The 14,319-nt window shown below is 37.0% G+C and overlaps 1 protein-coding gene across 1 annotated transcript in view; it reads left to right on the top strand.

The window, feature by feature from the left end:
• Positions 1 to 14,319, top strand: part of fam193a (family with sequence similarity 193 member A) — a 51,388-nt gene that overhangs the window by 35,373 nt on the left and 1,696 nt on the right. The window contains 7 exon segments of the mRNA NM_001328395.2: positions 904 to 1,117; positions 4,206 to 4,430; positions 6,778 to 6,976; positions 7,124 to 7,310; positions 9,296 to 9,532; positions 12,354 to 13,197; positions 13,277 to 13,358. Of these exon segments, the coding sequence (NP_001315324.2) occupies positions 904 to 1,117; positions 4,206 to 4,430; positions 6,778 to 6,976; positions 7,124 to 7,310; positions 9,296 to 9,532; positions 12,354 to 13,197; positions 13,277 to 13,358 (1,988 nt within the window).

Genomic DNA, 14,319 nt, shown 5'->3' on the forward strand with positions numbered 1-14,319 from the left:
TGGCTATTAACACCCATACAATCACCAACAATCCATCTCAATAAAATGTTAAACCTTTTATTTAAAAAGAGCATCTAATTTCTTTCCTTAAAGTTAAATTTGCTTAAAAGTTCTTCATTTATTTTCTGCTGAGGTTACTGCTGACCTGACCTATATTGTTTTTTATTTGTAAATTATTATTATTGTAAACTAATGTAATTTACTGCTATGTTTTGTTCTATTCTTGATAAGGGTTATAGGGTTTGTGAATGGATATATTTGAAAATGAATTAAAAAAGAACAAAATTATTATTATTATTATTGTATCATTAAATGTATTACATTTTTTTTTTTTTTGATAGGGTAAGTTAAAATCTTTTCTAACTGGGATATTCGAAAAAAAAATCCTCAGCATTTAGCCCTGTACAAGTCTAAAATTCCATTCATAATGGTCTTAAAATGTCTTAAAGTCTTCAATTGAACTTAGTGAAACCTGCAGAAACCATTAAAACAGTCTACATTTTTTGTCAACGACACATTTAAAAATCATCTCTCTAACATTTTAATGTAAATATTATGTGTAGGTGGCAATGGTCCTTCAAAAAAAACTCTTAAAAGTCCTTGAATCAGCTGTTTGTGAAAGAATAGAAACCCTGTCAGTGACTGTCGTAATTTTTCCAGCCACAAGGGGGGTGACTTGTATCAAAAATCATACGCAAAAAAATAAATAAACCAAAGGCCTAAGTAGTAGGTTTCACTTCCTACTGGGCATGTACCTTTCCACATTACTGACTATTGACTATCAAGCAATGATTTACTTTAAATAATTTCAGTACTCGTATCACTGGATTTCATAATGAATCATTAAAAGGACATTTCCTGATGATTTTTTTCATGTAACTCTCTCCACATTATCTTCTCTAGACTCTTCCTCCCACTCCCACATCCAGTCACACAGGCGGAAAGCAACAGGCGTTCAATCCAACCTTACCAGAGCACGTGTACCAGAGCTGCTTCAGCACGGCAGGGGACTGGAACGGCTCTTTACCGTGTCCTTCCCTCAAGCTAGAGAACCTCTGGGACACGCACATGATGAAGAACTGGAACCCTTCTGTGCTGCTCCAGGAACCACTGCCTGGTCAGTTCCATAAGCCCTTTTTAAAGATGTTTCGCCCACTTCAAAGCAGATTAAAGAACAGCGGCATTCTGATTAAAATGCTAGTAAATGTTTTTGCTTTTAGTGGGAGGAGTTCATCTTATAGCTTCATTAATTTTGTAAACCATCGCAAGGCCCAGTTTACCCTATTTGTTATCAGGCCTATCACAAGAGGATGGCACTAAATACCTACCTAATATGCCTACTGACCTAAAACGGGATCAATCTAATCAATTCTACTTGGACAAAATCAAGTTTTGTACTCTCCACAGTAGAGGAAGCACAATGGAATGGTTTCACAAATAGGGTTTAGGAAATAAATGAGGTAATTAAGCTTCTTTTATAAACAGTATTTAGAAACACAATACTGGTATGTATATTGAAACTATTCTGTGGCATTGACATTTTTTGGATATGCCACCAAGTTATTTTTAGTTAAGACAGCTCATACTAGCAATTTAGCCTTAAAAGGATCATTCACACAAAAATTAATTTACTCACTAATTACTTAACTTAAAGTGGTTAAAATCTTTGAGTTTCTTTATTTTAATCATTCACCTCCACAGTAGGAAAAAGCATACTATTTAAGTCTATGGTTACAGGTTTTCAGCTTTCTTCAAAATATCTTGTGTGTTCAACAGAATAAAGAATCTTACAGGTTTAGAAAGAACAAATGATAGTTTTGGATGGACTATCCCTTTAAGTCTTGTCTTTGAAACAGGGGAATAACATGGAATTTCAGTTTTGTTTTTCAGTTTGACTTTAAAATAAAGGGTACTTATTGAGGTATTGACAGTTTTTCTAGTAAATAAAGATTTTTTTTTTTTTTTCAGATTAACAAAATTAGATTATTTTAAAAGGTTTTTAAACTCCACAATAAAGGCTTTTGGAGTAATAGGAGCTGACATAAGTTAATACTGGTTGGTTGGGGAATATGTGCCATATAAAACACTGGGGTCAGTTTTTTAAGTGTTAAGACGCATTCATTATGCAAATTTTAGCTGCATTTTCCTGCTACTTTTGTGGCACTGTTTTTTTTTTTTTTTGTCTCTGTGATATAAAGCACTACAAGTTGTCATAGGAGATTTAGACAAATAACTCATATTCCAGATTCCACACCCATTATTACACAATGAAAACACAGTTCGATCATGATGTCCTACATCTTCCAGCTGTTGATTTCATTTAATGTATTGCTTAATGTCACTTTTAGCCAGCTTACATCACTTCAGATATCCTAGTGATGCTGTAAATGCAACCAGGACAGTAGTTCAAGAGGAGTTTAGTTCTCTGAGAACCAGACCTACTGGCCAGATTTTCTTGTAACTATAGTGGGAAAAGCCCATTTGCACACTTCTGTGTTTTTAAAAAATGTTTTCACTTGCACAGTGAACAGTGTTTTTACACATATGCAGTGTTTACTTTTTTCACATATGCAGTGTGTGAAATGAAGTGCTTCAAATATTATTTTTGTGGCTTTAAAAGAAATTGTAAAATCAAATAATATGAAAAGCAGGCAGAGCTGTATTCAAAATTTTACATTAGATACTCAACTGTGGTGCAGTGATCAACTACGACACTACGACCATGACAACTACGATAGTTTGCATGTATTGAACAGTAGAAATGATTAATAAATCCATATGAAACCATCTCTTAAAAGTCACGTCTTGCTTTCAGTTTCGGGCTTAGACGCATTTTGCACTCACACACAAGCGTACCGTGCTAAAGCCCAAGTGAACCGCGCACAGGCACACCTTTTCCAACTGGGCCAGGGCCAGCTATGTGAACCCTACCGGAGCCTGATTCAGCGCACTCACACTTCTCAAATGATCCCGGAAACAGGCCTGGGCACGGTTCGGATAGCATAGTGTGAGAGGCCCTTAGTTTTAAATCTAACAAATCTACCCAATCGAGAGCCCACCCCCTTTAAGCAATCAAATATTATAACAGCCAGATAAGCACCAAAGAGGGTTTGAGTGTTAAACTTCATTAAAATGTTGAAGTTAATCCCTAAAAGTGTTTTCATTTCTTATGTGCCACAAATTTACAGTTAAAGTCAGAATTATTAGCCCCCCTTAATTATTAGCATCCTGTTTATTTTTTCCCCAATTTCTGTTTAATGGAGAGCAGATTTTTTCAACACATTTCTAAACATCATAGTTTTAATAAATCATTTTAAATAACTGTTAAAATAATATAATAAATAATTATTTTTTTACTTGCCATGATGATAGTAAATGATATTTGACTAGATATTTTTCAAGACACTTCTATACAGCTTAAAGTGACATTTAAAGGTTTAACTAGGTTATTTAGGTTAACTAGGCAGGTTAGGGTAATTAGGCAAGTTTTTTGTATAATGATGGTTTGTTCTGTAGACTATGAAAAAAATAAAGCTTAAAGGGGCTAATAGTTTTGACCTTAAAATGTTTTTTTTTTTTTTTAAACATTAAAAACTGCTTTTATTCTAGCCGAAATAAAACAAATAAGACTTTCTCCAGAAAAAAAAATCAGATATACTGTGAATTTTTTTTGCTCTGTTAATCATCATTTGTAAAATATTAAAAAAAGAAAAAAAATCAAATGGGGTCTAATAATTCTGACTTGAAATGTATATAGGATACAAAAGTCACTCAAAAATGACTAATAACTACACTAAATGGTTTTCTTGTTGAAGCCAGAAACACTTTTGAACCAAGTAATATTAGCAGTCATCATTAGCGAAATGCCATCCACAGAGAAGGCGTGTTATCTTTATCCTCATTAAGCTGTTGTTTTTAAATGGTGTGTTCTCTCTGGACTATAATTGATGGGTTTCCCCGAGAACGCAGAGCTGGTGGTGAGAAACTGTTGGAGAAAGATCAAAATTTGTGAATGAGTCAAAACTATTTTCGAGTACCACACCTCGAACGAAAGGTGTTTGATAGTGGGCAACATCATCACAGTAAAAACAAGTTGCTCATTTCAGCCATATAAACATGATACAATTATTATATACATTTAAATAGCCTCTAAACCAAAAAGAAAAATCTCTCTGACCTCACTGACACTTTTCTCATCATCATAGGTGACATGCTGGGTCCTCCCCTTCCCGACGTGCCCCTACTCTCCTCCAGTTTAGACCCAAGTGTCAACCCCCACCTTTCCCCGGATGGCAAAGAGAAGAAAAATGGCGCCAAGAAAAAGTGTCTCTTCAACTACCAAGATGCCTTTATGGAGGCCAGTGAAGTGGTAATGGCCACTTCCTCTGCCACCTCCTCTGTCTCCAGTACCGCCACCACTGTCCAGTCAAGTAAGAATCACTTCCACGGAAGGGTTGCGCAATATGTTGTTTCAGCATTGACATTGCATGCTTTTTCATAGTAGTCACAATGCAGGATGTGCATTGATTAGTCAGGATTTACGATTCAGAACCAGGAGTCATTGCACAGTGTAACTGTAATAGAGTAAAAGTTTATCATTTGCTTGGGTTCTAAGGCCTGTTACTTTGTATGTGAGTAAATTATAATGTTTATGGCTTTAACCAAGATTAATTGTATTTGATTGGATATATGTTTAAAGCAGAGGTGTCCAAACACGTTCCTGGAGGGCTGGTGTCTTGAATAGTTTAGCTCCAACTTCCTTCAACACATCTCCCTGGAAGTTTCTAGTATACCTAGAACCAGCTTGATTTGCTGGTTCAGGTGTGTTTAATTTGAGTTGGAATTAAAATATCCAGGACCGAGTTTGGACACCCCTGATAATTTTACTATTTAATGATTGAGTCTTCTTACGTTCTTCTTCTGTTATTCTTTACATCAGTTACTATGACCAGTGGAAAAAGAAAAGTTGCTATTTTCTTGGCCAATATGGCTAGGAACTATACTCTCTTTCCGGCGTAATAGACAAGGAATTTAGGAACTGAATATAGTCCTCAAATAGGTAACAGCACAGTATAATATCATTGCTAACTCAAATGTTTAATTCTAGGTGACTTGTAAAATTAGCCTGTTTTCAAAAAAGTGGAGTGTTGCTTTAAGACCATACATTGTTCTTTTATATTTGATTATTCATTTTCTGTACCTAAAAAGTGTTTTATTTCATTTTCATTTATTCGTTTAGCTACAATCTGCAGCATGACACGTTGTGCCAGTGTTAGCTATGAAGCTAACTTGCTTCTGTTGTCCCTGGGCAGTATGTTGTAACAAAATTAACAATATTGAATTAAAAATTAGTACAATACACACTTTACACACATACAATACATCGTAGTCAACAAGATTAAATGAAATCAATGATTACACATTTGATTTTTCTTAAGCCAAACTTTAAGTTATAAAAATATGAAGAGTTTGACTTCCCAGAAAAATAAAGCATGGTTATTTATTGTGTGTTTTTGCTCTACTGTATTTATTAACCATGCTTTAATTCGTCACGGTTAATTAATCGTTAAGGCTTCTCAACACCGCATTTCTGCATGGAACAAAACTTCTGCAACTAAACAATGCTATGCCAACTATGCACTAGTTTGAAGTTTCGAGCTTGTACACCAGGGCTAATACCCATGCACACTAGATTAACTATGGCTGAGGAAATCAAACGAGGGCCTTTACATATTGCATCTTTTACGTGCTCAAGTTGGTTATTTTCAGTGTTTTTTTCACATTATTTTATGCTGTATTAATTGGTTATTGAGCAGCAATAAATAACACTTTAAAATATAAGGAGTTTTCATGTGAATAATAATCGCAAAAACAGTGAAACCAGGATTATTCCTCAGATCATAAGCGTACAACCAAAATCAATAATTGTTGCAATCCTAAACGGTACATGTATTCATACCAGAAGTAACAATTTGGTTCATGATGACGAATAAAGTCAATCCAGATTTGCCAGACACCAGACTAATGCAAAAAAAAAAAAAAAAAGACAGAAGCTGTGCAACAACTTAGGAACCATTCACACAGAATGCATCTTTGCATCTAAAAACATGAGATGCAACACTTGGAAATGTTTTTTTTTAATAGTGCTTTCTCTGTCATGCTAACAACAGACAAAACTGTTATTATGCCAACTTGCTAGTGTAAGCTTGCTGTTCTTGGTCTGTCATTTACATAGGAAAACAATGGAAGTATTAGACACTTCCATCCAGTGCGCACATTAGCCAGTCTGTGGTCCCGTCCTTTAACACGCGTGGGGCAGTAAATCAATCAAGAGATGTGATTGAACATGAGTTGTCCACTTCATTAACAACAGATGAATGAACTAGGATGTTAATTAAAACAGCTTTCCATTTTCAAGCTTATTGAATCTTAAATTTAATGCGCAATTACTGCATTTCTGTTGTTTTAGGAGGAGGTTGGGTTTAACCTTTTAAAGTTTAATACACACCCTAATTATAAAGTTATATTTTTCATTATTCTATTTATTTTATGCTTTGGTATGACAAGAAAGTTTTTAGTTTTGTAGCAGTTTGTGAAAAACACTTCTGCCAGTTTAGTATAAACAGAAAATAAGCAAGCACTGGAGTCACACACAATATTAATTCTATTTTCACTGCATTGTGGCTTTATATCCTATATTGTATATTATTTCTGTTAAGCGACAAGATTTATAAGATTTATAAATCTTCTTATTATACTCTCTCTCTTTTCTTCTAGATGAAGTTTTCCATAATTTAGGTAAAGAGGACCATAGACATCCCACTCCTATTGCTCCTAGGAATAGTCCCACCAGCGTTTCATCTCTCCCCCCTCTCAACCCAGCCTCGCACGCTTCTTCCCCAAACACACTACCCAGTATAGTGCCTCCAGGCTTCATGGACGAGCAGCAGGCCAGTGGTGCAAATAGTGTGTGCAGGTCAGTTCACAATCTAAACTATTTATGTGTCTTCAGTGTGATCATCTAAAAACATTGACAAGCTGCTGTATATAGAGCTTTGTATTTTTGAAAAGTTAAGATCTGGAATTGAGTGCATTGTACTCACAGTGGGGATGTTTCTGTCAGTGATCCAGAGTGTGAGGGTCATCGGTGTGAAGGGAATGGAGGATACGAGCACCAGCCATATGAAGGAGAGGAGAGCCAAGATGAAGACAGCAGCTCGGAGCACAGCTCATCCACCTCCACCTCCACCAATCAGAAGGAAGGAAAGTACTGCGACTGCTGCTACTGTGAATTCTTCGGTCATGGAGGGGTATGAAAACACTCTCACTTGGCTTTTAAAAAAAAAAAAAAAAAAAATCTGACATCACAGTATACTCTCACCTGCCACATTATTAGGTACACCTTACTAGTACCGCGCTGAACCCCCTTTTGCCTTCTAAACTCCCCTAATCCTTTATTGCATATATTCAATAAGGTACTGGAAATATTCCTCAGAGATTTTAGTTCATATTGACATGATAGCATCACACAGTTGCTGCTGATTTGTCAGCTGCACATCCATGATACGAGACTCCCTTTCCACCACATCACACAGGTGCTCAATTGGATTGAGATCTGGTGACTGTGGAGGCCATTTGAGTACAGTGAACTCATTGTCATGTTCAAGAAACCCATCTGAGATGATTTGGGCTTTGACATGGTGCATTTGCCTGCTGGAAGTAACCATCAGAAGATGGGTACACTGTGGTCATAAAGGGATGGACATGGTCAGCAACAATACTCAGGTAGGTTGTGGCATTGACAATGCTCAATTGGCTTTAATAGGCCCAAAGTGTGCCAAGAAAATATCCCCCACACTATCACCACTAGCCTGAACTGTTGATACAAGGCAGGATGGATCTATGTTTTCAAGTTGTTGATGCCAAATTCTGACCATACCATTCGAAGGTCGCAGCAGAAATTGAGACTCATCAGACCAGGCAACGTTTTTCCAATCTTCTGTTGTGCAACTGGTGAGCCTGTGGGAACTGTAGTCTCAGTTTCCTGTTCTTAGCTGACAAGAGTGACACCCGGTGTGGTTTACAGCTGCTGTAGCCCATCTGACTCGACATGTTGTGCATTCAGAGATGCTCTTCTACATACCTCAGTTGAAAAGTGGTTATTTGAGTTACTGTTGCCTTTCTATCAGCTCAAACCAGTCTGGCCATTCTCCTCTGACCTCTGGCATCAACAAGGCATTTGCGCCAACAGAACTGTCGCTCACTGGATGTTTTCCCTTTTTCTGACCATTCTTCGTAAACCCTTGAGATGGTTGTGTGTGGAAATCCCAGTAGATCAGCAGTTTCTGAAATACTCAGACCAGCCGTCTGGCACCAACATCCATGCCACATTCAAAGTAACTTAAATCACCATTCTTCCCCATTCTGAGGCTTGGTTTGACCTGCAGCAGATTGTCTTGACCATGCCTAAATGCATTGAGTTGCTGCCATGTGATTGGCTGATTAGAAATGTGCGTTAACAAGCAGATGGACAAGTGTACCTTATAAAGTGTCTGGTGAGTGTATATTTAAATGAATATACAATTTTATCATAACATAATAAGCACACAGACACACACACAAATCATCATTACGCCTATTAAAAATAATGGATTTTCTATTTTATGCATTTTATTTATTTAGAAAAAATGTGTGTTTTTATTGGTTAATGAGTATAATATAAATAATATTGATATAATGAAAAAAAATTGGCTTAGATTTGATTTCTAACACTAACATTTCCTTTTTTTTTCTTTATTAAAAGACTCAGAATCTGATTTTAACTTATATTCATGCTTTTGTATGCTTTTTATTTTTTGTACAGTGTTATATTATCTGGGAAAAGTGCCCACCAAATGATTAAATGTAAATCTACATCTTTTCCTGTCACTTCAGCATTAATGCAAAATAGCCATGTTCCCTAATATCCATGTAAATGAACGCAAAAGGCTGATTCTTATAATCTTAAGCTGAATATATCATGCTGTCAAGCATTCTTTTTAAATTATTTGTGTTTTTAATTACAGTTAGTCACTTTGTGGCATCAAAGCTTTCAATCAGTGTATGTTGTTCACACAGTGTCATTGCTGGGTCAGCGCATGCACTTATTTTCTTGCTCTAAATCAATTTAGCATGCTTCACTGCTTATGTAAATCAAGGAATATTTGAGGAAGCAGTTCATATAAAGTGCTCATATTGATTATATTCATATCAAGAATGAATAAGCTAGTCTCACTCCTGTTGTTTTGGTGTTTAGCCTCCCGCTGCACCAACCAGTAGGAACTATGCAGAGATGCGGGAGAAGTTGCGGCTTAGGTTGACTAAGCGGAAGGAGGAACAACAGCCCAAGAAGGAAGAATTGGTGCTAGAACGGGATGGGGTGGAGGACCATCGCAAGGTAGAAGACCTGCTACAATTCATCAACAGCGCAGACAGCAAACAACAAGGCAGCAGCTCCAAAGCAGCCAAACGTGCCCGTCACAAACAGAAGAAGGTAAACAAAGTATTGGCCTAAAGTAGAGCTGAATGGTTTTAGAAAGATCTATATCTAATCGTATTATTTAATTAACACAAAAGATAGGTCATTATATAGAATGAGCAACATAATATACAATGTGTTGTGCAGTTATTAATCATCTTCCTGAAATAAATATTTCACTCCTGGCCACACAAAATTAAAACAATTGTAATTACGCCATTCGAGTTTAAGATTTGGCAGTTAAAAGTCACCTAAATAATGTTTATTCTGACAGGTTTATAGTTTTTACAAAGGATTCCTATGCTGATGTAGAGCCCTGCACGGGCCTTAAACCCAAACCCTAGCCCTGCCCTGCCCTGACCCCAGACGCACCGGCTGTAGCCACGCCCTTGTCCAACAGCTCATCAAAAGTATTTTTCCCGCCAAGCTGCTTATACTGTCACAGCCATAGACCATGTTTGTATTTAATAGGAAGTTGATGTTTTTTTTGTTTAGTTTTTTTAACAGAATATTTTTGAGAAATGTTTGAATTTTTTTATTAGTTTTTTTTTTTTTATGTAAGTTTTAGTATTTTAAGTGACATGGATATCCAAGAGGTATGTAGTCCACTGTGAGTTTACTCAATTTAATGCAGTAGCGCCTGCAACCATATGACTATACGCAATGTGGATACCTACAATGAAGGGGCGCAAATTAATGCTGATTTTGTATTCATTTATTAATTTGTTTATTCTTTTTTTTTTTTTTACATCAATTAATTATTAGACAATATACACTACAATAGTAAAAAAAGGTAGAAAGAATGAGAATGAATAAAGGTGTATGTTTGTGTGTTTTAAAGTGTGTATGTACTTGTATGGTGGAAAGTGGTTAAAGAAATCTATTGGTTTTAATTTTGCTGGGGGTTTTTCCGTACACTAAAAATTACAATTCAGATAGCTATTGTTTAAAGCAAGGTTCAACATGAGTAAACGCTGTTTAAAAAAGCTAAACTTAATTGGGACATTTGCCAAAAAGCCTAAAACTAATGAGACAAATATTATACCGCAGTCTTATCAGCACCTGAGCCGGGAAAACTGCAGGACCAGCCCGTGTTTCTTTCATCGGACAATTCAGATCCAGCTGCTCAGCCTCCTCACATGGAACCGCTACCATTCAATGTGTTTTAAACAGTTTTGTCTGGCAGTAGTCTTTGACAGCAAGCATCAGCATTTCTTGAGATTTAAATAAGAATAAGGGATGGAATAAAATCCTGCAGGCGCCCCTGCACTTGCAAGTTGTCCATTGTGCAGAACCAGTTGGCTCATTATTTAAAGTTGTCACTATTTAAAAAGTTGACCTGAAGTTTGTCTTTCCTCTAGTGTTTTTCACAGTTTTAAGTTCGCCATTGACAATTTTTCTATTTATGTTCTCCATTACATGTGGCTGGAAATCTCTATGCACAAAGCATCAATGGTGTTTCCGGACTGCACGCATTAGATCTCATTTAACTTTTAAAACATTTTCTTCTAAAGCAGGCCCGATGCCCAATATGCATGCAAGCTACGACATGAAAGTTGGCCCGAAGTCGGGCCCAGACGGTCTCGAACTCAAATGCAGGGCTCTATACTGATGTTAAACATGATAACACATTGGTACCACTTATCTACAATAGTCAACATGTGAAGGATTAAAGTACTACACAATATTAATAGGAATGTAATGATTCACTCAACTCACAATTCAGTGCAGTTTATAGTACTGACCTGATATTTAGGAATAAACAAGTAACCTTAAATTCTGCACATATTTTGTCAAATAGCAAAACTTTATTTTTTTGTTGTGTTGTTTAATGTTGATAACAAATTGTTGATCGTGTTTTGTATTGCTTTTATCAAAAGTAATGCTACATTTTGTGTGATCTGTTAATATGGAAATCTTTCTGAGGTCACTGGGGAAGGTGGTAAAACAGCCAGTAAGTTGTTGGGAATTAAACTAAAGAGAATTGATAATGTATATATATACAAAGAAAGTATTAAATTTTCCATTATGAGAGGCATACTTTATCATACACTTTCAAAATTTTTACCATCAGATCATCAATATTGTGTTCCCAGATGTGTAAGAAATAGGACAAAATTATCATTGATACCCCAAGCAATTTTTAAACAAAATTGTTTTTCAATAAATTCCTCCTCTCTCAGTAGCTGTTGATGGTCAGTAGACTGGATATTTATTTAGACTAGGGATATTATGGTACTTCAGGTTTTTAAATTATTTATTTATATAAATGCCTGTGAAATGTCAGATGTGTCTGAGTGTATGCTGCAAATGAAATTTCCCTATGGGGACAAATAAAAGTTAACTAACCAACTAATTACAATTTTAAAATAAACTCCAAAAAAAAAAAACCTTAAATAAAATAAGCGGCTTTAATTTAAACAAATTAGCAAATGTGTCTAAAAATACATCGAGAAAAATGGAAAATATGCATTGTGATTGTTTTAACATGACTATAAAATATATATAGGGCATTCCCATGATACCAGAAAATATATAAAAATCTGTTACCTTACTGCTTTATTTTCGCACATCAAATAACATGGCATAGTGTAATCGCAGCCTTTGTAGTGTAAAAATAGCATATTAGAAAATTGCAATATTATTGTAAATGGAATTAAGGGTTGAGCCATACTGTAAAGCTCATAGAGCATCAAGTCTAGTCTTCTGATGGAAAGGCAAGATTAGCACAGGTTGTAAATTATCTCTGAGATTGTGAGAAGTGCATAATATAAAAACAACATTAAATTGTGTTCTGTAGCATATTTGGTTTAACACTATGTTTGTTGGGGTGCAGATGGAAGAAAAAGCTCGTCTAGAGGCAGAAGCTCGGGAACTTGAGGAACAGCAGCAGCTTCTTAAAGAACAGAGGCGGCGACAGCAGGAAGAGGAGGCGGCACTGAAGCAGGAGCTGCTCCATCTGCAGGAAATGCAGCAGTTGCGGGCATCTAAGAAGAAAAAGAAAGAGAGTAAAGTCAAGGAGCTGCTCGCCAAGTCTGAAAACCCTTCTCTCGTTCCTACAATCAACAGCCCTCAACCTCTACAGCAGACAGCTCAGAGCGTTTTAGAAAAGAACCTGCAGAACGGCAAAACGCAGCTACTGCACAGCCTCATTCGCCTCAGTCCTAGAGAGCATTGTCTAGAACCCCAATCCCTCATCGGTGGGAAGAACACCTCATCACAACAGCCATGCCCAAAGACTTGTAAAGAGAGGCCTTCAGAGTGTCCTGCCCTCCAGAACGGCACCTCCTTCTACCCAGAGTCAGCCCACACAAAGGTGAAACCCAAACAGCAAGCAAATGGCTCCAAAACCAACGGGGAAGCCACAAAGAGGCCAGCGGAGACCTCCAAAGCTCCAGAACCTCCCAAAGCTGGGAATGTGGCCAGCCCTCAAACTGACGCCAAAGCCAAGCAGAGAACATCAGAGGAGTCTGTGACCGACATCAAGCGGGAAGAGAGGACTAGTGGGAAGAAGCCACAGAATGGAGGGAAAGACGAGAGGAACTCTCCTGTTATTGAACCTCCAGCTTCAGACTCTTCTCAGCAGAATGGCAAAGTCCCAAGCAACGAGTCGCCTCAGCCCAAAAGTAAAGCTAAGAAGAATAAGAAGAAAAAAGGAGATAAGATGAATAACTCAATAGGTCAGTTTTGTCAAGTGCTCAAGATAAATGATAAAAAGAAGGGCTTTTAACAGAATTTTTTTTTATTATTGTCCAACAGATGATGTATTTCTGCCCAAAGACATCGATTTGGACAGCGTCGATATGGACGAGACTGAACGCGAGGTGGAATATTTCAAAAGGTATCTTCTATGTTTAACGTCACGTTACCAAAGAAAACTAGTGTCAAGAGTATCATAGTCACTTTCAGACCAGATTGAATTTGAAAAATATCTGCATGGAGAACGTTTTTGACGAATCACTGGTTTCGAGGATTTCTATTACAATGACTGGATTTCGGCCACAAAATTTAGCTGTGCAGCAGGTCCATCCCCATAGTTCTGATAAGAACAGATGCACGTGAAACGGCACTACCATTTTTACTCAGGCCACGTTTCCACCTGGTTTTAACATTTATTTAAATGCGTCTCACAAAGTGTAGTTTTATAAACTTATTTCGAGAGGAACACGTGATATGATTGATTGCTGCTGGTCTCTAATCTGCAGTCATCAATAAACCAATCAGATTAATCCAAATCTACAATAAATGGTCCATTTCACCTTACTTTCCTTATCTTCATTTTTGAAGACCCCCAAACCACCCCCGCCCCCCCTCCAATCCACCAAGAGATCTACCTGATCACTCTGATCTCCTTACATGCTGATTGACCAGGTGGGAGGTCAGTTGTAGGCTCAATTATCTCCAAGCTCTGGGTTCTCTCCTGAAACAGCATGCCAAACCTGCTATTAGTATCAAACAGTATCTAAAGTCCAATCTCAATTCTACCCCTTAGCCCTTACACCTTCCTCTCATTTTGCATGTTCACATAAAGGGGTAGGGGTGTCCCAATTCTCTTTAGCTTAAAGGCGTAGGGATAAGGGGATGTTCTAGATAGCCCTTGAAACAGAGATTTTTCAGGACCACACTCAAAACTTAAGAGTACGAAAATTTCCCAGACCAGAATTTCGAAGACTTCCCAGATCTACAACGGCAGCATGGCTGCACACAGAGATGCACAAATTAGTATTTTTTTGTCTATATTACAAATTTTTACAACAAACGAGCATATGTTTTAATACTTTAATGACTGCGTTTGTGTTTAC

The sequence above is a fragment of the Danio rerio genome, chromosome 1, assembly GCF_052040795.2.
Source record: "Danio rerio strain M-AB ecotype USA chromosome 1, GRCz13ab, whole genome shotgun sequence".
NCBI classification, from domain to species: Eukaryota; Metazoa; Chordata; class Actinopteri; order Cypriniformes; family Danionidae; genus Danio; species Danio rerio.